At 37.5% G+C, this 27,660-nt stretch overlaps 1 protein-coding gene across 3 annotated transcripts in view; it reads right to left on the reverse strand.

The window, feature by feature from the left end:
* diaph3 (diaphanous-related formin 3) overlaps positions 1 to 27,660 on the reverse strand; it is a 339,063-nt gene that overhangs the window by 207,162 nt on the left and 104,241 nt on the right. For all 3 annotated transcript variants that reach the window (XM_084101805.1, XM_084101803.1, XM_084101804.1), the window contains 2 exons: positions 1,032 to 1,106; positions 769 to 838 (listed from right to left, as the gene is read on the reverse strand). In XM_084101805.1, the coding sequence (XP_083957931.1) occupies positions 769 to 838; positions 1,032 to 1,106 (145 nt within the window). The remainder of the gene's footprint in view (positions 1 to 768; positions 839 to 1,031; positions 1,107 to 27,660) is intronic.

The following is a 27,660-nucleotide window of genomic DNA, read 5'->3' on the forward strand; positions in this document are numbered from 1 at the left end:
ATCAAAACACTACAGATCTCTATCTGTACGTATGTATGTGTGCACAAGGCGTGAGTAACTCTTCAGACCCCGGGCTATCTCAACAACATCAGAGACACCACTGGAGATCCACTTCTAACGCCTCTCTAACAGGAGTGTGCAAATCATCAAAAGACCCCTCAGACCTCTCCACCTCGGCCGTGCGGAGTAACCCCCCTCCCGAGTTCAGAGTGGTGGCTGTCTGCAGCCCCCTTCATCTGAAGCTCTGCTCTTATCGCTCATGACCATTTGAAAGCTGACGCAGGTAAGTGCGTCCAACGGGGAGAAGCGGATGCATAGTGAGTTAGCGGACATGTAACGCGCCAGTTGATGAAGGGGTCGGCTGACACACAACAGTGGAATTAGTCTTGTTTGAAGCTGGTGCTTTAGGGTAATAATGAGATTTCTACTTCAAAAAAGTACATCTGAAACTCATGAAATACATTCACAGCAGATAAATATGCTAAAAAAAAAATCTTCATTCCACATATTCTATATATCATTAGTGACATTTTTGATGTGGGGCAGCTGAAAATGTGCAAGCAAAAACCATTTTTACAGCTTAACATTTTAACAACCACCAATGGGAGCGAAGACTGTGGAACTCGCATTGAGAAGAAGAGTCAAAACCATATTTAGCTGCAGGTTGTATGTGGTCTTTGAAAACTGATAACTGTCCAATATGACATGAGAGTTATCTCAAGTGGAAGGTAGTTATAAAGTGAACCCGCAGCTCAGTGACGTTATTACCTTGTTGTTCATAAAGGCCTTCAGGCACTGAATGACTTTGTGTTGACTCTTCTTATCCACCTTTTCTTGGCTGAAAAAAAAAAACACGAAAGAAAGAAAGAGTGTAAGTGAAAGAGGGAGGAGCTCAGTGGGTTTCCAGAAGACAAAAACAGAGTCAGAGTTTAGTTAAACTGTACAGGTCTCAGGGCTCATGCTGAGAGTAAAGTACACTTAAAACCTAGTAGGAAGCTTTTGCATAAGAAATATAATGGAATTTGTTTTACTGTTTTTTGTGGAGGAGCTTCTCCAGCGTTTCCAACAGGAGGCCCAGACCCTCATGGCCAAAACTCTGCACCCAGCTGGAAGGGGGGAAAAAACATGTTAGGGTACATTTGCATATAATCATTTAGCAGACGCAAAAAATAGGGCAACAATATGCAAGTATGACTAGTCCCAGTTAGTCTAGCACAGTACATGTGACATAGCAAGGTTTTTTTTTCTTTTGTTTTTTTTATAGATATATAGAATAGTAAGTGTTAGTATTAAAGGGTGAAGAGTTGATGAAAAAGATTCAAAAGATTCCCGGGTTGAGTTAGCCAGGTCATTCCACCAGCTTGGAACAGTCAAGGTAAATATCTAAGAAGAACTGAAGTATGTAAATTATATTAACTAAATAAACCAGAATGTATTACATACCAGGACTGAAACATAAGTGTCAACAAGCTTTATCAGAGTGGAGTTTGTCAGAGCCTATTTAACGTTACTATATTCCCACACTAGATTCTTCAACAAATTAAGCTCTCCCCCTGGAGCAAAAACTGAAAGGCATTGCTAATAGAGCAAATATGTTTATTTTAATTCCATTCAGACACAATCTTGCGCTCTACATCTCCATTGATTTGGCCTCTATTGTCTGTGGGAATTGCCACGGCGGAAATTTAACTCTCCAATAACGAAAGGGGAAGCATGTCGAGTGAGGCATTGATTAATAATGAGGGAATTCAATAAGCATAAACAAACCGATTAACCCATTGTGTGTAGCAAGCAGGTCACAGAGTTCATACTGCAGCCTATAACAGATGTTTCTGAAAACATAAGCTTTTATTTGGATGTAACAGTAATAACATGGTCCAACAAAGCAGATATTCCAATAAAATATTTTGTGTATTATATATAATATACTATTATTCATAATATATTGTTGGCCTCAAAACTATAAGTATAGGTGAAAAATCTTGTTCAGGCCTGATACATCTTTTACAGTAACAATTCTAAAATTCTATCAGATACCAATAATTATTTTCATGTTATGGCCAATAATAAATGGCTGATATTAAAATTAAGATATTTAAAAAAAAAATAATAATAATCCTATTTTGTCTAAAAAAGATTAAACACTTAAACTCAAATTAACATTTAAAAAATGTTATTTCAAAGTAAACTCCCACTCAATAATCCAGGCAATAATTTGCATGCATGCAAGCATTTATCCATCACTTTGTTCAAGATCCTTAAGATGCAGGTAAACTTCATTGTTCAAGCCTCATTCTTTTCCGCAAACACCTAAAAAACAAACTTACACTGCAATTTCACGCAATTTTCAAGTTGTGATTCATTGTGTACTTAAGTCCATAGTAGCCAAAGAGAATCACTGATAAATTGGCGGTTAAGCCCACTAAAATCAGTCAGGTAAAAACAAGAGAAAAGCTCATCTGCCATATTATGAGCTGTTGATCATGTCAGTCAGAGTGGGCTGGGTTGAGTGCGGCCTCACAGAACTGTGTGAAATTGCCTCAGTGTAAGTGTAGAAGAGCGGTGAGCATCAATAGCCAATTTTCAGAAAGCCAGTGTCAAGAGGAGTGGGTGTGCTTCCAAGGCTAAATTACAGCCGAAATTGACCACAACCCGGAAACTAGAAACTAAGGTGGACTGAGGAGAAGAGAACAGAGGAGGGAGAAAGATAATGCTGTGTAAAGTAAAATGGAAAGCAATACAGAGACAGTCCGATGAGATTGAGAGGAAGTGCTCTCCTAGCTGAGCTGTGGCAGGATTGATATCACCACAGTTTCACAGACAGAAGGTTTTCACCAAAATGAGTCCTCGTGACGAAACGTTTCATCACGAAATAGCAAAAGTCAAAAGGTAAAATACTTTGCAACCATCCTGCAATTTACAGGTGGACACAAATGGTTGTAACAACAAATTGCAGTAGTGGGACTATTTATTTTCTGCATTTTAGTTTTTATTTTATTTTAGAGTGAATATTATATATATATATGTGTGTGTGTGTGTGTGTGTGTGTGTGTTTTGGTCATCCTTCTGTTAGACTGTCTCACAAATGAATTAGGTTTAATAGCTGTCAGCTGTTAAATTTAAGTACACAATTAGATAATACCAATTTAGGTCAACCAATTACTAAGCAATGCTTAATTTTGTCTGTAGTGTAAAAAGGTCACATTAGTAATTAAAAGAAAAAACACTTAAGCAAAACATGGTCAGGTGAAAGTACCTGAATAATTTTGCTCCAAAATTTTTATACATTTTACTGGTAGTCCACTGTATGTAGAATTTTTGGCTATAATATGTTACAGTTTATAGTGAACAGAACTATAGTGCCCTGCACCCACTAGTAAAAAAAATATAAAAAATGATATCTGGTGTCTGAATAATTTTTGGTTTGACTGTATGTATGTATGTATGTATGTATGTATGTATGTATGTATGTATGTATGTATGTATGCATGTATGTATGTACAGTGCTGGTCAGAATTATTTGCCCCCTTGGTAAATATGATCAAAGATGGCTGTAAAAAATAAATCTGCATTGTTTATCCTTTTGATATTTTATTAAAAAAAATGCAAAAATCGAACCTTTTATTGAAGTAAAAGAATTGAAAGTGGAGGGGAAATCGCATTATGAAATATATGTTTTTCTCCAAAACACATTGGGAACAATTATTTGCCCCCTTTTATTAAATACTTTTTGCAACCTACTTTTTTCCAAGATAACAGCTCTGAGTCTTCTCCTATAATGCCTGATGAGTTTGGAGAACACCTGACACGAGATCAGAGAGCATTCCTCCATACAGAATCTCTCCAGATCCTTCAGATTCCCAGATCCATGTTGGCACTTCTCTTCAGTTCAGCCCACTCCTTTTCCATAGGGTTCAGGTCTGGGGTTGTCAGGTTTTGATTTTTATCTGTTGGTATTTGATCGAATCCATGATGCCATGTATCTGAACAAGATGTCCAGGACCTCTGGCAGAAAATGAGGCCCACAGCATTAAAGATACAGCAGAGTATTTCATTTTACACATGGCATACTTTTTATCCCTGTATGAACCAAACCCATATTAAGTGTTTGCTGCCAAAACATTGCCTTTTTTTTAATTTATTTCATCGGTCCATAAAACGTTTGAAAAGTAACTGACACTACTGGAACTTCAAACGGGACGGGTTCTATGGTCAGATGAAACAAAAAGTTTTTTGGCAGCAAACACTTAAGATGGGTTTGGTGTTGTCTGATGTCTACGATAGCGATCAAAATCAGCTTTTGATGGAAACTTGGTGCTTAAAATAACGCATTTATCAATTACATTGTTCCGCCACTAAGTGGCTACAAGTGACTGTTAAAAAAATTTATTTGTTATTGAATCATTTATTCAAGAGAACGTAGTATTGTATGATGCTTCTGAAATAAGTAAAAAAGATGTGATAATTTGTTTTTGTAAATATGACTCATCTTATAGACCTTATGCGCCAGAGAAACGAGGGCACTGCCATTAGAATATTGTCTTTTAACTTCCGTTTTTGCGGTCGCTCTGTATATTTCTATGGCATCGCTGTCCAGGAGTAATTAGCTTTTTAAGTGGATTTACTTAATGTAAAGTTAACTAAAGTTATCAGGAGGATTGTAATGTTTAAAGCAGACGACTTAAATGTCAGTCGACCGGGAAGATTTTAAAACGAGCCGTTCATTAATAAACACGCAAAATCACTGTGAAAATACAGACCGGAAGTCAAAAGACAACGAGCGCAGTGCTGAAAAGGGGCGGGGCTACATAAGGTCTATACATCATGTACAGTCTGTATAAGTGTATGATTTAACTTTTCCCGATGGTCTAGTGTTAAAAAAATTGCAATATATTGCAATATCGAATCGCAATACTTGAAAAATTATAATTCTTTAAAAAAAAATGTTTTTTTTTTTAAAAATTGCAATACATATCGTATCGGCACCCAAGTATCGTAATGGTATCGAATCGGGAGATAGGTGTATCGTCCCAACCCTATTCTGTATGGAGGAATGCTCTCTGCTCTCTTGTCAGGTGTTCTCCAAACTCATATGCATTATAGGAGAAGACTCAGAGCTGTTATCTTGGAAAAGGAGGTTGCAAAAAGTATTTAATAAAAGGGGGCAAATAATTGTTCCCAACATGTTTTGGAGAAAAACATTTATTTCATAATGTGATTTAGAGAGAGAGAGAGAGAGAGAGAGAGAGAGAGAGAAAAAAATGAAGAAAATAAAATACATACATTGCAATATAATACACTTTACAGGTAGACACGAATGGTTCCAGCACATTACATAAAATGCGGAGTTGGCACTAAATAAAAAAAACATGATATTGTGTGCATGTGTACCACAACCATATATTATGAATTAGTGTTGTCACGATACTGGAATTTTTTACTTCGATATGATACCTTGAAAAGTATCGATATTTAATATAATTTTCGATGCAACGGGGAAAAAACGCTGCATACAAAAAATATCCAAAAATGTCTTATGAAGAGATCACTTAAATATGATTAAGCTTTTATCATATATAAACGTTGATCAATTACATTACCATTCTCACAAATTTCATAACTCGATGTATTTGTTTTTACAATGGGGTAATTTTGTTGCAATAGCTTACAGCACAAGGAAGCTTGATTTCAAATGGTAAATTGAATTTAAAAAAAGATAAACGAAAAAATTAACTTTTTGTTTAAAAAAAAAGAACGAATAAACAAAATGACTAACATTACAACAGTAATATTCAGGAAAGAAACTGAATAAAGAAACGAAGTAATCAAATTTAAAATAACATTTGATAATCTTCATTGAACAATTTAGAGATTAAGTTAATCAGTCAAGAGCACTAAGTGATTTTCTTATTATCTTTTGTTGTTTGATTAACGTTAACAACATAGAGATCGGCACGTTTATTAGGTTGCTTATTACTAAGACCTGACGCATCCATGGATACAAAATACTGTTACTGTTACACATTCTTCCTGAACCGTTTACGACTGTGTTTACGCTAATACTCACCAAGATTGTAGTGTGTATTTGACCATGAATAAGCCACGAAAGAGAGCTCATTTTGGCACTTGTATGTAAGAGGCGGCTTTATTATGTGTGCACGCTTCGGATGCGAGTGCGAAATCTGTGGAAATTTTAGTATTATGTGCAATCCCGCACCGAAATTCAGACCCGGTCACACCAACACTATTTAACCGGAGTGAATGAGACGACTGAGAGGAGATGGGTGCATGTCAACTCTCTGTCGGAGAGGAGAGCAAAAAAGCGCAGCTGGTATTAGTGTATCGATACTGCAGAAAGGAGTATTAGAATCGTTTCAGATATTTCAGTATCGATACATATCAAAATATCAATATTTTTGACAACACTTATGAATACATGTCACCATTTAACCCATTCAAGTCCTTCCCTATATGCAAATAAACTGTAGGAGGATCAAAACTATGGCTTCTCCAACATGGAAGGATGCTGTCGTACTATAGCTGGAACCCAGGGACCTGAGAAGCTATGATGAGGGGACCTTATACAGGCCACCATGTCGTAAATATGGATCTACATATTTCACTTTCTTTTTACACTCCCCCACGCCTTCCTTTCTCTCTTTTTGTTCAGTAACTTCCCCTTGCTTCAGCCACTCCAAAGGGATTGTAATGATTTCCAGTACATGGGGTCCCTTGGGTGTGCGTAGACAGAATAAGGCTCTCTGAACATATTTAACTTGTAGTCGTTGAGAGGTGTGAAAGGAAGATGAAATCTTGGCCAGTCTTTTAGGTATTGCGGCTGATTGCGATGGGAGTTGAGGGCTCAGGCCCCCTAAGATCTGGTTAATCACATCTCACCACAGAGGTAAATGTACCATAGTAACAAAATAATCAGCAGAGAGCAGAGTAATATGTACCTGAATACAAAAAAGCCATCGGTTTCTTTCATTCGCCAGCTTTTCCCCTGATCATATTGATTAGAGAACCTGCCAATGGCCAAGAAAGGAGGCTTCCCACTGGGAGGAGAGGGGAAGGAAACAAATGATAATGAGAGAAGGAGATGAAGAGGAGAAAGAAGGATGGAGCTGATGAGGGAACGACAGAGTACAGTGAAAGTCGGCAAGAAAGTAGAGTCAAGCAGAGAATCAAAGCATGTTCGCAGAGAAGATAAGAGGGCAATACAGAGGAAGAGCGAGTGTTTATGTGGCGAGAGAGTGAAAGCAAGAGTCAGTGTAATGTCTGTTCACATCAAAATGCAGTCCTCGTCCAATTCTAATCAACAAGCCGCATGCCTCCAAGCATCCACTAATCAAATCCTAGCATGTATGCCTGTGTGAATTTTCAAGGTGAAGCAAAAGGGGGGCTCACCCTGAATTGAATTTGTCAAATCGGACTGGAGCGGAGAAAACAGAGAAGGGGAGTGTAGTAGTCCATCAACAAAATTCATTTGCTGATGGGATTCCAGCTCGTCTAAATCAAAATGACGACAATGATGCTGGTTATTATGGATGAAATGAACTGTTAGTTTAGCCGAATAAAGAGGCACGGACGTGTCTCAACACTCAAATGAGTAGTAAATTAAAGACAATGTCGGTTTCCGAGAAATGTGCATTTAGACGCTGTGTCGCCCTCATGTTGAATTCATCTCATTTGTAGGGTTATTTATTTTCTTTTTTATGGATGGAATGAGATTAGGAAAGTGTCAGTAATTGAAAAATCAGGATGGGGGGGATTGTCAACCAGAGCAAATTTCTGGCAAAATGGCATAATCAAGTAGTTTCTCAGGAATGAAGAAATAGTGAAGTGTAATGGAATGCAAACAGGATCAACAAAAGGAGTAAGATAGCCAATGAGAGTGAAAGAGGAGAGAGACACTTTTACTCTGCACTTTCAATTTAATAATTCATTTTATACTACTGATATTTCAGTTTTGTTTTTGTTTTGTTTTTGTTAATGCTTATTTATTTTAGTTTACTTTGTGTCTGTCTCAAACCATGCTGCTGATATAAATATAGTTATATAAAAATAGACAACATTTTAGACTAAAAGTAAAACTAACTTGAGGGGAAGAAAGAGATAAAGCTGAAAATGAAGCAAGGTAAGTACTGTTCAAAAGTTTTGCGTCATTCATTTTTTTTTTTTTTTTTGCGTTCACACTGCAGGGCTTAATGCTCAATTCCGATTTTTTGAAAAAATTCGATTTTTTTGCAAGGCCGTTCACATTTCCAATTAAATGCGACCTTTTGTGATCTCCTGTGTGAACGTGAAATGACCCAGAAGTGACCCGCATGCGCAGAAGAGTACTCAACGGTCAACGACGTCACTTGCTGTTTGCGGAAGTAGCTAAACTTCAACTAACTGTGATTCTCACACACACACACACACACACACACGAGCGCGCGCAGCGACCGTTACACAAGAGCCAGACAGCAGCCGCTGACCTATCTAATATCAGCACAAATAAGTTAACATAACGTTAGTCATATATAATGATGGTGGCCATGGGCTTTTATTTATTTTTTTAATTAACGGGCTCGTCGAGGTCGACCCGTTCGGCAGATTTACCTCAGCTCGACGAATATGCAGTCCGTTTTCAAACCGACGACTACTTCAACGCAGAATTATGACGTTTTTCGCGTATCAATGACGTGCGGGTCGGATACATGCGACCTGGCCGTTCAGACTGAAGTCGCATTTCAAAAGATCGGATATGTATCGGATTTGGGACCACATACCCAAGTGGCCTGGGTCGCATTTGAAAAGATCGGATCTGTGTCGTTCAGACTGTCATGAAAAGATCAGATACAGGTCGCATAGGGGCAAAAAAATCGGAATTGGGTCGTTTCAGCCTGCAGTGTGAACGTAGCCTTATACGCACCAAGGAATCATACAGTAAAACAACAAAGTAAAGAAAAAAAATGACAACCAATTAGACTACCACGCAATCAATTAATCTTCTCATCAAAACCAAAGCAGCAATTTAAATGCCCCAGGCTGACATTAAAAGTATAGATTTATCACCCCCCTGTTATTCAGTAACACCGTACATTCTGACATAAATGTCAGCAAGTGACACGTGACAAGAGCTAGAGGAGGAGGGTTGCCAGATGTTGACAGGTTAAGAATGAGGTTGCAACGTGAGAGAGTTAAATTTATACTCATGCTTACAGGAAGCAGGCAGTGGATGATACCGAGCAGGCCAGGCCTAGGGTTGTGATAAGAGCTTCATTGAAACGCATAACTTACACATAAGAAACCATATACTTCCATCATCAGCAGGTGAAACCCGGAGCAGAAGACAAGAATAATCAGTCAAAGCAAAGCAGATGAAAAACCAAGGGTGACTCCCTTCAAACCAAAAGGGTGCGAGTTCCTGTCAACATGATGCAGTGGAGAGAGGTCAGCGTGTTCGAGAATGAGGCGGGCGGAAAAGCAAAGAGGTCAAAAGCGGCACTCTCCTACACGCCGTCGAAATTTCACATTCTCACAGACGGCAAATCAAGCAAAACACTTTCTCCCAAACAACTTATCTACCACCAGGTGAACAGGAGTGTGAAGTAACAACTGTAATTAAGTACTTTTTTTCCGAAATTATACTTTGAGTAGTTTAAAAATTGTGTAATTTTACTTTGACTTGAGTACATTAAGTGATGTATCCGTACTTTTACTCTGCTATTTTCCTTCCATTTGTGGTCGTTACTCGTTACATGCTCGTTTTAAAATTTTATTTTTATCCATCAACGTGATTGGATCGAGTAATCGGTCTCGTGACTGTCATCAAATCAAATTATGGATAGAAAACTTTAACCGCTGGCCTACTCATGGTTGCTGTGGAAGTGCATTCTTCAAGCATCAATTCAATCAATATATCAGCGTCTTCCTCTATAATATGCTAAGGTACATTTCACATTTCTGCTTACTATGATATTTATATAGGCTAGCCTATCTACAGGGCCTAACATTTGGTGTGAGGTTGGGGGTATTGCGTACAGTGTTAACTCCCTCAATTGACAAGTTCAAAATGCAGTGAATTCCCGCTCCCATTTACTTCATAATCACATTATAGAGAGAGGCGCGTCGCAATCTGTGCACTGCCACGTCTCGTGCTCATCATGCAGCCAGATTCAGTATGCAGTGCACCTTATGAACCATGGCGTTAACTTGAACTGCATTTCTGTCAGTGCGTGACTACAGCTCGTTAATAAACAAGGTTTTTTTATTATTATTATTATTATTGATCCATTTCATTCAATCCATCTTCATTTGGCAAGTGCACTTGTGCAAAAAAAAATTATGTTCAACTTTTGTTTTTTTGTGTGTGGATGCTGTGTGTGTGTGTGTGTGTGTGTGTGTGTGTGTGTGTGTGTGTGTGTGTGTGTGTGTGTGTGTGTGTGTGTGTGTGTGTGTGTGTGTGTGTGTGTGTGTGTGTGTGTTTCTTTTGTAAAAGTTTCCCGGATATAACTTCCCTTTTTAATGCACAATTTTCCTTACAAATTATATTATCAGCATTACAATGTGAGTAAATATAGCTGTGTAAAATCTAAGGGATGATGCCACCCTTCTAGAACAATGTGCATTTACGTTTAAATTGTAACATTTAATGGCATGGAATTACAGTGTAATTAGTGTTAGCTCACTATCTTAGCCTTTTTCAGTGCATTAGGTGAGGTAAACTGATATTATTAGTGATTCTGATTTCTTCATCAAAACACAAAAACTGGTACCGCTTTGGAGAGAAATTGGGTATTTTTTAATAACCTATCTCATGGTGTGTGACGCTAAACTATCGTATGAGTTTCTAAAGGTTTTTTTTAATTAGTTGCACAGTTATGAACATTGATATTTTATGTGCAACAATAGCATGCTCAGGCTCAGTGGCCTTACGCCTAATTTTTTATTTTTTTTCAAACAATATGATTTCAATGGCGATGAGTGTACCGTTTTGATGCATTTTAAAAAGATGGATGATATATATTCTTCAATCTTTCTGAAAAAGAACAAAAGATAATGTGAATTACAGTATGTACAATGTTCTTTTAATTTATTAATTGTAGTGTACAGTGTTTATTATAAGGGGTAGAATCCGCAGCTCAGTACTCACTACCCATGAGTACTTTTAAAAAAGCTACTTTTTTTACTCTTACTCAAGTAGTTTTTTGGACAAGTACTTTTTACTCTACTCAGACTACATTTTTTGGAATTTTGGTACTTTTACTTGAGTATGTTTTTTCAGTACTCTTTCCACTGCATGAAGTTATCAGAAGCAAAATCTCTTTGAAAATTCCTTGTATGAAATGAGCATCCAAGTCTGGCCATCTGACGACAGAATCATTTTCATTTCTTTCCCTCTCTCTTCTCAGAAGTAAGGGATGCAGCTGGTATGATCAGCCCGAGTGAAGGCAATCATTACCAGGCCTTTTTGTATCAGTAAGCCTGACATCAAACAGCAGCTTGCTTTTTCTTTTTCTCCTACGTTCTCCCTCTTTCCTGCCCCCTCCTTCGAAGGAGCGTTCGATTACAAAAGCAGAACATCTGGAGATGGACGCTTGTGTCTGAATAACAATATTAATCAATCCCACAAGTGCCGGCAGAACGGCAGTCTTAAACAAAAGGCAGAACACTTTACCGCCACAGGAGGCTCCAATCAAGAGAGGCTGCATTGAGAGCAGTGTCCCACTGCTCATAATCACATAAAGTGGCACATTCGTTCCGGGGAAAAACGTGTCGAAAATAAGCATGAGATGGTTTTCTCTTCTTTAGCTCCCCTTTTCTCTCATCCGTCTTCAAACTTTTGTCCTTCACCTTCCCTATGCACTTTGTTGGTTTTTATCAAAAGTTTCAAGTAGCTATACAAGGAGATTAGGTCCTTAACCATTTAAAGATGAGGCCAAATGGACAGAAACTTTCACATGTGCTTTAAATGAGATATAAACCCCACCAGACTTTCAAAATAACCACATTTAAACTCCAATCTCAACACAGTTCCTATGACGATATTATACTTAAAGAAATAGTTCACTTAAAAACAAAATTTCTGTCATTTACTCATCCTCAAGTTGTTTCAAACCTGTATGAATTTCTTTCTTCTGCTGAACACAAAGGAAGATATTTTGAAGAATGCCGGTAACCAGACAGTTGACGGACCCCATTGACTTCCATAGTAGGAAAAAAAATATTATGGAAGTCAACTGTTTGGTTAAAGACATTTATTTCGACAGAATTTTACAGACAGAATTTAAGTGAACTATTCCTTTAAGTGCAGTTTTCTAACTGGGAACAAGTGACTACAAGTGGATGCTATGGGAGAAAGGAAAATAGTTTCATTTTCATACACATTATAAATGAATTTTTAGCACAGTTTTACACATGAAAATGTAAGCTGCCATGGAATTTAGGTAGAGGATCAAATTTGATGGTCCTTGGAATCTTAAAGTTTGAAAACCCCAGCCTTACTGTTCATGTAATATTTTTATTAATAAAAACAGGCAGGATCAGTGGACAGAAAGCTGTCGGCCTCCTGAGGGAGAGCAAGCGCAGAGGACTGGTGGAAATCTTTACATTTGCTAAAACATAGAAAAGGGAAGAGAAAAAAAAATTTGATTGATGTGACAATGTGAGAACTTGGTCTGTTTGACCCCCGGAAGCAACCCTTCACTTTCATTAGCATCCTCCCACACTCTGAACAACCAGTCTCTTCAAACACATTCTCTTTTATCTCTATTTTCTTGTCTCCCTTTATCCCTCCTCATCCCTTTCTGTTTTACGGCTAAATAGTGAATGAGACAAACTCCCCATCTACTCCTTACAGAGGCGAATGACTGTCATACAAGTCATTTCTTTTAAAATAGCTGATGCAAGCCCATAGCAAGGTTAATGCATTTAAACTAACCTTCAAGAGCATAGCAATAAGCAGAATACCTGACCAAAGACTTTGCAGAAATATAACAGTGCTAAGCGAACAAAAGTCAGAAGTTAGCCAGTGATAAATATTAACGAGTTTTAGAGTAATGTGTGCTTGCAAAGGGAATACAGGTCAGTCACACTGAAAAGCAGCGTCGCTAGAGTAACGCATGTACGATCACCCACTTGTTTGAGCCATAAGCGACATAAGAGGAGTGGGCAGGCTCTCTCTCTCTCTCTCGCAGTTGAACATTAAAAACACTGGAAAACAAATTCATCATCCCATTCCCAGGAAACAAAAACAGACATAAATCACAAAGAAAAATGAGGCGCCTTATCTGGCTAACTTCACGGCAAAGGTAGCTTGACTTCCCTTCTCCCTCTGGAGTCTCTACCCCAAGGCTGCGTTACCCACGTTAGAGTTGCGCTGGGTTGGAGCCGCACTGAGCCGAAAATAAAACATTAACTCCAAAGTCCTGCAGCGCCCCCAGGTCTTACACATCCGTCTCGCCCTATTTTCCCCTTACTCTCCACAAGGGAGAGAGTCTCCTCTGTGAAGAGGAGACTCCAGAACCTAGATAGTAAAGTAGGTGGAAGCGATAAGTAGGAATATATTTATACACGTTTGTAAGACTCAAGTGTGCCGCACACGTCCTGAAAAGTGAATCCAAAACATTTAAATTGCCCCCTGGTGGCTGGCTGCAGTATAGGTCATAAACCCAGCCCTCTCCATGTAATCAATGGGATGCAAAGGAAACAAAAAAAAGAATCAGATTACACTTCAAATAATTTTCCCCCCAAAGATGTTTTTTGTCATTTTAGGTTGTTCTTATAACGCTGTTTTTCAAGTGTTTGTTTTTCCAGTAAGTTTTAGTTAGTTGTTTGAGCACCTGTGGGGCATCCTCAAGCGGAAGGTGGAGAAGTGGCATGTGTCTAACATCCAGAAGCTCTGTGATGTCATTATGGAGGAGTGGAAGAAGATCCCAGGAACAACCTGTGCAGCTCTGGTGAATTCCATGCCTAGGAGGATGAAGGTAGTGCTAGACAATGCTAGATAAGTGCTAGATAAATGGTGCTCATACAAAATATTTTGTATGACACTTTTGACACAGTTTTGACATGTTCACTTGGTGTACTCACTTGGTGTACTCACTTTTGTTGCCAGCTATTTTGACAATAATGGCTGTATGTTGAGTTATTTTCAGAGGACAGTAAATATATACTGCTATACAAGCAGCACATTGACTACTCTAAAATATATCCAAGTTTCATTTCTATAGTATTGTCCCTTGAGAAGATGTACTAAAATGTGTATACTGAAATGTATGTAATATGTATCTTAGTTTTTATTTTTTAATAAAAGAAAATAATGACAAAGGTTTTTATCTTCGCCATTTTGACCTAAATGTCTGCCATTCTTATTTTATTTTATATTTTGTTACATTGTAAGACTTTATTTTTAAAATAGGGACATTAGTTTGGCTGTAATGCTCCGTCACTTGGAAAATAGTAAAACCAATATGAAAAAGAATCGTGATAAAATCGTGAATCGTGATTTTCTGAAATAAATCAACACTGCTCCATATGAAAGCACTGTGAGTTTGAGTCACTTATAACGTGCATTTGAAAAAGCAACACACGTCAAACATAGTTCAAAACATGAGAAGCATTTATGAACCTCTTGTCCAACAAAAGACAACATTTATTAACATGCTTTTACTCCAAACTCATTTCATAAATGACAGTTGAGCATCCTTCTGTGAGATGTGACTTCTTACACAAAATAAGGCAGTTGTGACGTGTGTTTATTAGTCATGCAGGGCAGGAAAGTTTGTGAGATCGTGATGAACTGAGACAAGTGCCAGCTTTTTAATGATTATAAGGGAGTTTGCAAATGTAATATTTTATACAACAATTCAATGAACATGAAATTAATATTAGTGACTTACATTTTAGGAACTTTAGGAATTTTTAAGGATTTTGTCAACGAAAATAGTCACAGCTGAACCGCTGCGTATCTCCGAGCAAACACGGGTGTTTAGTTTATGAATGAATCTGCGTTTTCAAACGAATCTAGTGAGTCAATGATTCAATGACCCATTCATAAAGACAGTCGCTTGATTTATTCCTGAATGAATTAGCCATTTGAACGAATCGATTGAATGAATGATTCAGTGACAAAGACAGTGACTTGCCGCCTCCTACTGGTGGTTTTAATAAAAAAAATTAAAAAGTATAGTTTCAGTTATTTAAATCATTTAATATTTCTTTATTCCAAAACTTCCATTTAAAACACTAATCTCATAACATCATTGTTATGAATGTAAAAGCATTCACGCCACTTCTGAGCCTCATTAAACAGTCTGTAAATCTACCTAAATGCCACCTTTTTGTTCTTCTATGTCACCTCTGCAGTGCAAAGATGGATTTTGTTGATACTGATTTCATTTGTTTGGTAACTTATTCTTCCTGATTGCGTCTTATTATTCTAACTCAATTTATAAATATAAAATTTAGAAATTTTACATTAAAGATGGCATTTAATAAAGTAAAAAAAATAAATGAAAAAAAAGCCCTTACAAAGGTTTAAAAAAAGCCCCGGCAAAGTCTTTAAAGAATCAAATATTGCCAAGATTAATTTCTGTCATTGATCAGAAGATGCTCCTAAATTTTTGACTCTGCTCCTAATTTTTTTTTTTTTATTAGGAGCACAAATGCTCCTAAAAAGAAATGCAAGCGTAGAGCCCTGCCATGTTTAATCAATCAAAGTGTTTCAATCTTCTGTTTATTCAGCTACAGCGATGATGCCCATAGGGATTTCCTGGAATGATTTGTGTTATCACACTTGTATTAGTACGATAACGGCATATTTGGCGTGTCTGCGCGAGACGTCCTCTGGCATTCAGATGGAGCAGCATTTACTACAGATCAGCCGTGCTGCACTGAAAAGCTTTTTAACACTGCGCATAAAATAATCGCAGCCTTTGCCAAATCGCGTGCGGTTTCTTTGTGATTAATCAACGCATTCTCATCCTAGGGTGTCATATACTGACGCTTTTGACATTTCGTCTACATCCAACGCACATGGCACCCTTTAGCGTCAATATGACACGCACAGAGCTTTGTTCGGTTATGGGTAGGTTTAGGTCTGGGGTAGGGTTAGGGTTAGACCGCTAGGAGGCGCCTTCTGGCCCATATCTATTTGCGTCTCATATTGACGCTAAAGGGTGCCATTTGCGTTGGATGTAGACGTAATGTCAAAAGCGTCAGTATATGACGCCTTGGGATGAGATCGGGCTGGATTAATAGTGCAGCCCTATTTTAAACATAATACATTGAATAATAATATAAAAAATTAAAAAAAAAATTTAAAAGAAAGATAATTTTCATATTAAATTAAAACCACCAGTAAGTAGCAATTGAGATTCAACTGATTCATTCAAACAGGTGATTTATTCCGGATTTATTCAATCTTAATGAGTGAGTCATTGAATCATTCATTCAACCAATTTGTTCAAAAAGGTGATTCATTCAGTAACGAAACACCACGGTGTGTTTCTCAGAGATGCAAAACAGTGCTGTGGCTTGTTTCGAACTATTTACATTGGTGAAATGGAGAAAAAAACAGGCAATATTGTGTCTAAAATGTAAGTCACTTAATATTAACTTGTTTTTTGAATTGTTGTATAAAATCAATATCACATTTGTAATCGTTCTGATATTTGGAGGGGGGAAAAAAAACGGCACTCTTGGTGTCATAACTATATTAAATTATATAAATATAAAACAGATATGGGGCATTTTTGCCCCTTATCCTGAATTTTGAGGGCATTATAAATGCATTTTAATAAACTAAATCACACAGTGAATGCGTGCATTCTAAATGCTCACACGCACTACTCTAACCTAGCCTACTAGACTACATCATGTAGTCGTGTATATATGCGCTCTCTGGGTGTGTTTTTGTAATGTGGGATATACTCAATGTCAGATCGCATATCGTTAAGACCACAATTATGATATCGTAGACGTAGACAATATATCGCACACCCCTACTCCAATGGCCAACTTTATTTAAAAAAAAATTATATTTCCTTACAAATAAATAAAATAAACCCTAAATAATGCAAACAAGTCATTGGACAACATTACTTGCGTATAAATGCATGTGCTATGGGTAAATAAAATGGAATAGCCTCCGCACGGACAATAATGAAATTATTCGAATTAAACCATATTATTGTTTAAAATACAAGAAAAATAAAAGTGATAGTTAATAATGCATCAATTTTTTTGAAAAGAAACATCTAAAATTAACATCACTGTTTCAAAAAACAGCATTGCTGTTTGAGCTGCATGCACTGAAGCTGGAGAGCTGGATGAACACAGGTAAACTGAAGCACTTTGTTAGCGGGTTAATATACAACACAAACATAATATTATAACTTATGAAGTTATGCATAAGTGAACTTGAACTAAGTTACGTGTTATTCAGAATGTGTAACTCCTTTTGTGTATGCACTCTACCCTTAACAATGTGCTCTATGGCAACTAAACCCAAAGAATTCATAACTTTTTATTACAATAATGTTCTCATTATAATGTTATATAATATGACAGTCCCAATCATAGTTCTTAATGTCGTGCATTGCTGTTTGAGCTGCATGCGCAGAAGAAAGATGATCACCAGTAAACTGAAGCGATTTACTACCGCGCTAACTAACTTAGCCAAATGCATCCTGTATGAGAAAAATCCGATATACAAACAAAAACATAATATCACAACTTACAATTGCACAAAACAAAAGGACATGTGAACTTGACAGTACCAATCATGAAGGTTTAATTGTGTTGTGAATGCGCACAAAGAATTCACAACATTCTTTTACAGTACTGTTTTAATATAAATTGTATAAACTTATTCTATATAATATGACAGACTTGCACTGCACATGTTGCACTAAACTATATTTTCCTTTTCAAAGTGATTGCAATTATATTTCAAGCAATACAAAACTATCATGGTGAACTGTGCGCACCCGAAGTGACTCAACTGAAGGAAATAATCCATTTATCGGCTTTAATATATTGGCCAAAGTTTCTTACCGGGCTGATAATGTTAACGTTAAAAATTAACACATATAGGCCGATACCGATATAATGGCTAATATATACTGTATATATCATGCACACCTTAAATTAACTGGTATAATGGTGTTTTATTAGAACACTAAAAGAGGGAGATACAAACAGACCATTATATTTTTTTCTGATCATTTTATTTTCCCTACATACTTGAGTCTCTCTTGTTCTCATTCTCTGTGGCCTTGTTTTGACTGTACATGAATAGATTAATCTAAATGACCTAAATTTGTACCATTGTGTATGGGAGAGCTGCTTCCAGTTCAGAATTTTCTTCTTGCATGTACATGACATCATCTACCGTATACTTCCCTCAACAGTATTGTAACAACAGACTGAAATGACTTACAAGAATAAAGCTAATTTGAGTGTGCATACCGGAGACACACTCCAAAATGGCACCAGTAGACTATTTTGGTACTTGTGTGTGATCAGGTGTGTGATCAGGTGTGTGATCAAGTGTAGGAGTGTGTGTGTGTGTGTGTGTGTGTGTGTGTGTGTGTGTGTGTGTGTGTGTGTGTGTGTGTGTGTGTGTGTGTGTGTGTGTGTGTGTGTGTGTGTGTGTGTGTATAATCACAGGTTTGTGAAGCCCGGAGGGAGATTAGTAATGAAAAAAATTAATGTTAATGCAAAATTAGCGTTAATAACCTGAAACCATTGAGAGAAAAAAAAGTAACAAATTATTTAAGATGCCATTAAATCAAAGTCTTATCAAGCAAATGAGCTCAAGCTAAAGCGCAGTTATATTTGCTTCAAAGAGTGCTTCTGTATACTTCTGTTGAGGATATGCGAGTGTGTGCCCGAATCAGTTTCCTGCTGCATTACGAATCCGACAGAAGTATTAAAGAAAGAACAGTCATAACTCATGGTACACAGGCCCACTGAACATCACTACCAAACCCATATTACAAACTCCCAGCTCAATTTCCTGTTTGTCTCCACAGCAATGCACACTTATAGATGAAATTACTGTCTGTCTGCCATCTTAAACATGGACCATTATTCACAGGTGCCAGCTGCTCGTGGCAGACAGACAATCGTTTCTTCATTTCTTAAGACCCTTGCACACTGAGTCTGAAATTCGCATCCGAAATTTTCACACATTAAAAAATAAATACGACCTCACGTTATGTCAATCACGCTTGTACAATGCCTCCGAAACTTTCGTCCGTCAAAAAGAAATTCGGATCAGGTTCAATTTTCTGCGTTTTTCGCATCCGTAGCAAGTATTTTGAAGGGTGTCTTGACAATTTAGAGCCACCGAATCACGAATATTCACGAATACGAAAAAACGCATGCGTAAATTTCGGACTCAGTGTGCAAGGACCTTTACCCAGTACCTCTAAAACACAACATTCAATGTGGGCTGCAGTGTTACGTGGGTTTTCTGCAAATATCTTCTTAATCCACATTAGATAATCTATAGATTCCAAAACATGTGCAAAGAGCCTTTAAACAAGAAAAAGAAAAAAAGAGAAATCAAGAGACAAACAAAGTGAGTGAGTGACATGACAGTTCTCTGCAGTTGTGGATGTGTATGACTGCTGTAAAGTCAGAGCAGGGTGCATAGATGAAGGAAAATCAATACACATCCATGCACATTCCTTACAGTACACGTAGCACAAAGACAAGCGTCAAAACTAACTTGAAATTTCAAGTAAAGTACTGGTGTGAATTCTACTCTGTGCTTTAGCCAGTTACTTTGCTTTGCCAGAACTGGATATAAGCTCAGCAAAAAAAACGAAACTTCCATTTTTTAGGATGCTTTACATGAAGCTATACAGTAGATGTGACGGTGATAATATTCTCCCACAGGTTAATCGACTTGTGACAACACCTGTAATATCGGTTTCTTCGGGGGGGATGTAAACAAAAAAAAAAAAAAAAAAAAATCACATCGCTTATAAAAAGCTGGTGCGGCAGTGTGCACTTCACTTTCACTTTTAAATTAGCGTCAATTCATCCTTCGCAGGGAGTTTGATTGACATGCGATCTGAGTCTGAACAATCAAAATCCACCATTTTTGTCCGACAAAGCAGTCAGGAGAGTTAGTAGACTGCTCTTATGAGGACACTCGACAAAACGGACATTTTGGCATAATTTGTGTGTGTTATGGTTTGTTCAAGCCCGAAAGAGAACTCAATACTGACGCGCGTCTTTCGTGTGTAATAGGCAGGACTTACGGTACTGATCCACTTGTCCGTGCGACACTGTCGCGCCACACTCCACTTTATTCCTATAGGTGACGCCAAGCGACTTTGTCGCGCCCGCAAACCATTCCGGGAAGGCGGCCCTTTATTTGGAAAAATGCTGTGCATCAAAAAGCTGGTCGATGCCCATCTTTATGCAAATGAATTCCGTTGAACACAATGCGACTATCCAATAGACGAAGAGCATATGGAGACGGGGGGGAAGTCTCTCGCAGGTTTTAAATACGCAACATTTCCTGCTCGGTCAAAACCACGCCCATAGCGGTAAACTAAGGAACGCCCATCAATGTACAAATGTGGGGAGGCGTCGCGACAGTCGTGTCGCAAAAGTGGATCTGTACCGTTAGCCTACAGCGTGGTCTCTTTAGTCTTGTCACGCTTGAATGGTTTAAAAGCATTCACATTAATAAGAGCGTGATCATACAACGCTAGTCAATGGGTGACAGAAAAAAACGGATACTGCGTAATTGCGTTAAATATTTTTAACACTTTAAACTTTTTTTTTTGCACTGCCACGGTGGGCAAGTGATGAAACCAGTGTTGCGATGAACACCGTGTAACACCGGTAACACTGACTATCGTAGCAAGCCTACTATACAGATATTTATTGGAAAGGGTTTAATGTTTTCCATGCTTTTTCAATAAACCATAAACAATTACTGTACAGTAGTGATGCGCGGATCACGGTTATATCCGCGGGCGCTGCGGATAATCTGCTGAACGGGCCATGAAGATTAAAGACCATGAAGATGAGATGCACTGTAGATATTAAAGCAGCTGGTGGTCACACAAGATCCTGACTGCTCTGACACACACACACATACATGCTCATGAAACGTATTTTTACAATGTAAATGTACAATGTCAATGTAGAAAACAGTTGTGCTGCTTAATATTTTTGTGGAAATAGTGATAGTTTTTTCAGTGTTCTTTGATTTTTAGAAAGTACAAAAGAACAGTTTTTTTTTTATGTTGAAAAATAATTTATACAAAACATTATAAATATTACAGCATCATAAATGTATTTACGATACACTTTTAATTGATTTAATCCATCATTGCTGAATAAATGTGTTAAAGGGGTCATATGATGTGATTTCTTGTTTTCCTTTTTCTTTAGCGTTATGTAGCTGTTTGTGCATGTTTTCTGCAGAGTTACACAGCTCAAAGTCTCAAACTCAAAGAGATATTCTTTGTAAAAATTAAGGCTCAGCCACTCCTTCCTGAAACACTTCATTCAAACACACCCCCACAAATCTACATCAGTGTGTGGGGGCAGAGTATAATACCGCCCAAATGTACACACAAAGAATGAAGGCGTAACTTTTATTCTCACTGTATTATTGTTGCCGCCATGTTCCGGATCAGATTTGGGCTTGAATTGATAAGGTAGTAACGACATTATCACCTGTCATCATTGCTTTGGGAGCTGATGTTCCAAATATGTTAAGGAACGTGACATTTCCATCACATGCTTAAAGTATTTGGGCCAATCACGAATTAAAAGGCGATTAATATTAAACCGATAAATAACCCATTAACCGGCCCTATATTACATCTCAACATTTCTTCAGGATAAAAGGAAAACTGATTCTTGAAATAAGAACAGAAGAGCAAATGTTCCTTTTTCTCCTCACATGGAAGGAAAAACACATCAAAACCGGTGCAATCAGACAAAAGAACGGTGACTGATTTCAGCCATTTATGCGCGACAGAGCTCTCTCCATCAAAGCAGCAAGCAAACTTCTCTCTCAGACTTCACACTGGAGTGTGAGTGCTGCTAAATGCTTTAGCGCAGAGTTATGGAAGGATACAGGGGGCCAGTGAGCTAGAAGAGAAAGAGAGAGAGTTGCGGCCAGAAACTCAATAAGCTGACATTTGAATTGCAGGCAAATGAGGCCCTAAACAAGGCTGAAATGGCTGGATTAGAAATTCAGATTGATAGGCCTGTCTGGAGCCATTCGGAGGGCCTCCCCTGGTGCACCCTGGGAAGTCCGTACTTTCTGTAGGAAGGCGATTTTTTTGAGAAGAGCCAATTTAGCAAAGTCCATACGTGAGCGAGCGGAGAAGAGATTTGCATCACAGTGAGCATGCTGAGTGAGAAAGAATATCCATCGCAAATGAGAAGCGAAAATGTAAGCCTGCGTTTACCTAAAGTCACATTTGGTTTTGAGCATTCACATTCAATAGTTTATTCCCAGAATGCCTCCCTTTTCGAATGCACACAAACCAAAATGAATGTGGGATAGAATATATTGGTCTGAATTTTTATAGACCCTCGGCATATATAAAATCGATCACAGAAACTACTTCCACTAAGAAACAAGACTTGAAGGGGGGGACTATGTAATCAGACTATGTAAAAAGAGTTTGTGCATTGTTCGATCAGCTGCACTATACAGCATGAAAGAAACCTGTGGACCTTTAGAAAGTGTCACGTTTAAAAGACGAGTATGAACTATGAGCCATTTCGAAGCAAAACTAGCAGTGAAAAATTAATTGGTGAAAATTAAAAACTATAATTAGTCCTTGAATTTATTCATCATGGCACTAAGCAGCATGAATGGTCATTCCATCAAAGAGAGAGCGGGAGGAAAGAAAAACTCCCTGGTGAGTTGAGGCTAGAAGACAAACATGAAGCCGCCTTAATCAGTTAAACTTGGGGCGGTAATTTAAATTTGGCTCAATCAATAAGGCTGTCTTCTGAACAGCAACCTCTCGTCAATAAAACACGACTGATGTTGAGGGGAACCAAATTGCTGGAATCTAAATAACAAAGGCATTCTGAAATATTTTCTGACCTTGATGTGACAGCGATCAAAATATAATTTTAATGCATTATGCTGATTAAAAATTCCACCACGTTTAATTACAAACATCAAGTGCCAACATATCAGCTGAGCAATAAAGTTCACACAAACGATAAAATTTCTATCTACAGTAAGCTAAAAAGGTCTCAGAAATACGAGACGCTAATTATTTACGGCTCTTGTGAAATTTACACCGTGTTTTAGACCTAGGTGGATGTGGTTTGTGACTTGTACATAATAGAAAATGAACTACACTACTGTGCAAAATTCTTAGGCATGTTACCATTTTCACCCCAAAAAATGGTTTTAAGCCAGTTATTTATACATTTTGCTGTAGCATGTTAGTAGGAAATACCAGTTTACATTTCCAAACATTCATTTTTGCCTTTAATTGTAATAATCCAGTGAGATTTTTGAGGGCACAAGAATCTGACAAAAAGCCAGTATGATCCGGACGGAGATCTGATCTCACCATCATCGAGTCCATCTGTGATCACATGAAGAAACAGAAAAAAATTAGACATACTAAGTTCAGAAGAACGGTGGCAATGTCTCCAAGATGCTTGAAGAAACCTTCCTGCAAAGCTACAGTACTGTGAAAAGTTTTAGGCACTTGTGTAAAAATGCTGCAAAGTGAGGATGCTTTCGAAAATAATATCATAAACAGATTTTATTTATCAATAAACTTCGAACTAAATCAAATCAATATTTGGTGTGACCACCCTTTGTGTTTAAAACAGTTTTTGTCCTATAGGTACATTTGCACATAGTTTTTCAGGTAGCTTTCTAGGAAGGTTTCTTCAAGCATCTTGGAGACATTGCCACAGTTCTTCTGGATTTAATCCGTCTCAGTTTTTTTCCTGTTTCTTCATGTGATCATGGATGGTGGACCCTATGATGGTGAAATGAGACCTCCGTGCGGAGCATACCAGCTGTTGTCAGACTCCTTGTGCATACAAAAATCTGGATTCTGGAATCACTGGATTATTACAATTAATGGCAAAATGAATGTTTGGACTGATATTTCCCATTGACATACTACAGCAAAAGATATAAATAACTGACTGACTTAAAAACATTTTTTTGGGGGAAAATACTAACGTGCCTAAGACTTCTGAACAGTACTGTATATCATATTCTATTCAGTTTTCTCCCTGCATTATACTCTGTAAGAGTAAGACTAGGGGTTAATATGTATCCTCATACACAAACAAACACTCATCCCTGCATAACTGCCTGAGGGCTAAGAAGCTGTGCCTGTGGGTTGGAGTAGTATGGTGCAGAAAATGTTTTAAAGTTGTAAAAAAAAAAAAAAGCCTGCGGGGAGACCTGGAGAACCATACTGTGATTAACACACTTGTATGCATGTGCATACATGGGACAAACAAGCACCACACATTTATTCACACTCAAAAATACAAAAGTCAAAGCAATGGCTCAGTGGGTAATGAGTTAAGTGTACGTCGACATATAAAACAGCTGCTGTTCTTGTTCAGACCAGAGTTTAAATCATGCTTGGGTCATGTTCTCAGAGATACAGCATGCTAAGAAATGCAGGTGCGTCCTTCTTGTCTTGTCACTCGCTCTGTTTGGCCCTCTTCTATCTTCTCGCCCCTCTTGAACCAAACGTTGAAGACTTTAAATAGTCTCTCTCACTTTAAATAGAAAAACTCACTCTCTCCATGTCATTTTCAATCATTCATGATAACTGGATAAAAACTAGGCAGGTTTCCCTCAAAATTTTTTTATTCATTTTCATGAAACAAATTTCCCAATATTTCCAGGTTTTTCATTACCTTGGAACCCAATTATAATTTCCATTTTGCTGACATATGGAATAAATTTCTTGCGAAAGGCGTGGTCACATTAGCAAAACAAATTTTGCAGGTAAAGAAGGTCCATTGTACATTATCAATAGTGTAGTGATGCATGAAGCACTGCTTACTCAGAATTCACTTCCAAACTAAGCAGCCTTATACTGGTTGTAAATGTGGTGAATTTGCACGTTCAAAGTTTAACAAACTTAAATATGTGAAATCCAATGTTTCGCATCAAGCATCCCTCATTACTATTGAGATGACTGCATTTTGCCTTTGGAATTTCACTGTACGAAGGTATAAGTGACCGCACACTAATAATATAAATTATACAAGCCAGTGTTACAGACGGATTCAAACTTGGAACTTGTCTTTAACTATTCATTAAATGAACCAGTTCATAAGAGTAATTTGTTATGAAGTCATCCAAACGAAGTTCTGGATGACATTCTCTCCTCCTATCTTTCTCATTTCTTTCATCTCACCACATCCCTATCTCTGTGAATCAGTTGTTTAATTAAAATCATTAATCATTTCAGCTTAAACATCTTACTGCTTCTGTTCAGACCAACAAATACATTGAATTTAATTAAATGGGTGGGGGAAACAATTAAAAGGTAGGCATGTCCTTTATGCTAGTTGATGCAGACCTCAAATTAAAAGAAAAGATTTGATTCAAGCAACACGGATGCAGGAAACGTTTTTGAGGATGCAGGAGTGTTTGGAAAAATATGGAATGAAGCCCTTGTCATTGACAATGAATAGGAAGAAGGATCTGCAAAGAGAAGAAGATAGGGCAGCGGAGAAGCCTGATCTCACTATGTGTCCAACCGGTGCAGTTTTACTGGTTGCGCTCTCTGAAAGAGGTCGCAAAGCCAAGGCTCAAAACCTCTCCACTTGGCTCACGAAGTCACTCGCTATTGTGTGTCTGACAAAATAACAAATCTGAAGCCTTAAACCTGAAGGTCAGTTTTAATACAATATCTAAAACCAATTTCCACCTGTTTGTCAGTGCCATTTATCACCTTCATTTAATACAATTATATCTCCTACACAAACGCCTCGGCTCAGCAAGAGAAAGTAAGAGGGCATGGGTGTGTGCGTGTGTGCACTGGTTCTGTGTCCTGAGGGGGCAGGTGAGGGTTGAGGGTGCGAGTCCTCATTCGAAAGAAGTGGGAATTACTTTGGGCAACTCGCGCAACAAGACAAAGTGTGAGGGTGAGACCGAGAGAAAAGGAAAAACCTGATAATAGATGCAAAAAAAACCTGCACACAAGTCAAAACAAAAGCTGCTAGCCCAAATCAGGAGTGAGAGATTGGCTGACCCTAAGAGGAGGAGGTGTGGGATCTGCATTCACAAGCAGAAATGGGTTGCAAGGGGCAAGACAATGAAGAGAATGGAAAGAAACAACTGATAATCTGAAGAAAAATGAACAGCACAGACAAACATATACTTTCCTGAAGCAAAGAAAAGGCTTCCTTGATAATTGCTTGTCAGTCAGAGAATTAAATTAGGCATTCTCATCTAATATAATGAAATGTATTGGTGACAAAACTTTCCTTAATTTTCTCACCATCACAAATATTGCTTGCTTTCTGCTAAACGCAAAGGGATGAAAATGTGGCTACTGAAAAAACATCATAAATACTCCATGTGTCATCAAAGAAGATAAAAAGGCCTATAGGGCTGGAAAAGTAGGAGGGTGAGTAACTGATGACAGAATTTGCATGTCGATTAACTATTCTTATTAATTTATGAACTAGGCCTATAATATTTTGGAAACAGACAAGTTTTAAGAAAGGAAGGTGTTTGTGTCGGGAGTCTTGTCTTAATTCTAAGACTTCAATGGGCAAGTAGATCAGATAACATTTAAAATGATGATCAGCACACAAAGAATATCAACTGGTTTCTTTTATTAAATTTAAGTCAGTGAAATGTTTTTCATATGCTCACTATGGCTGCATTTCTTGGATCAAAAATACAGTAAATATTTTGAAATATAATAATGATGTATAATATGTAGGGGTGTGGGGGGGGATCGATTCACATATGAATCGCGATTCTATATTCTGCCAATTCGCATCGATTCAAATTTAAACTAAATTTCTAAATGTCAATGTACTACTTAAAATTATGTTATTAAACAATTATTAAATCACAATAAGCCACGAAAAAGGACTCAATACGATGCTCATGCTGACAGACACACAGCCGAAGCATGTGCACAGAAAATAAATACAAATGCAATCCCGAATTTAGTTCTCTTTCACAGCTTATTGCACTTGAATGGTCAAAATTACATACAATTATGTCAAATTCACATCGCATGGAATATTCACATAAACGGTTCAACGTGAACAAACAGTTAAGAGAAAATTGCATGTGTAACAGTATATTAGATCCATTCATTTGTTCTTAAAGGGACAGCAGCCTAACAAACTGTTGCTATTGGTTTCATTAATGTTAATACTTTTTTTTTTAAATAATAAAAAAAAAGAAATCACTCACTGCTTTTGACTGAATCACTTTAGTATCTTTATTATTAATTAATTTATATTTAATTAATACAGTGAATACTATATTGTGTTTTTTTACATTTGATTATTCAATTGCTGTAGTATTTCTTAAGATATGTCAAATAAAACTATAGGTTACTGTACCTGAAAAAGCTGTTTATTTAAAAAAAATGGGAAGGAAAAAAACTAAAAATTCAAGTTTTACAATTAATTCAGTGAGATTTG

This window comes from Abramis brama, assembly GCF_963993115.1.
Source record: "Abramis brama genome assembly, chromosome: 23".
Lineage (NCBI taxonomy): Eukaryota > Metazoa > Chordata > Actinopteri > Cypriniformes > Leuciscidae > Abramis > Abramis brama.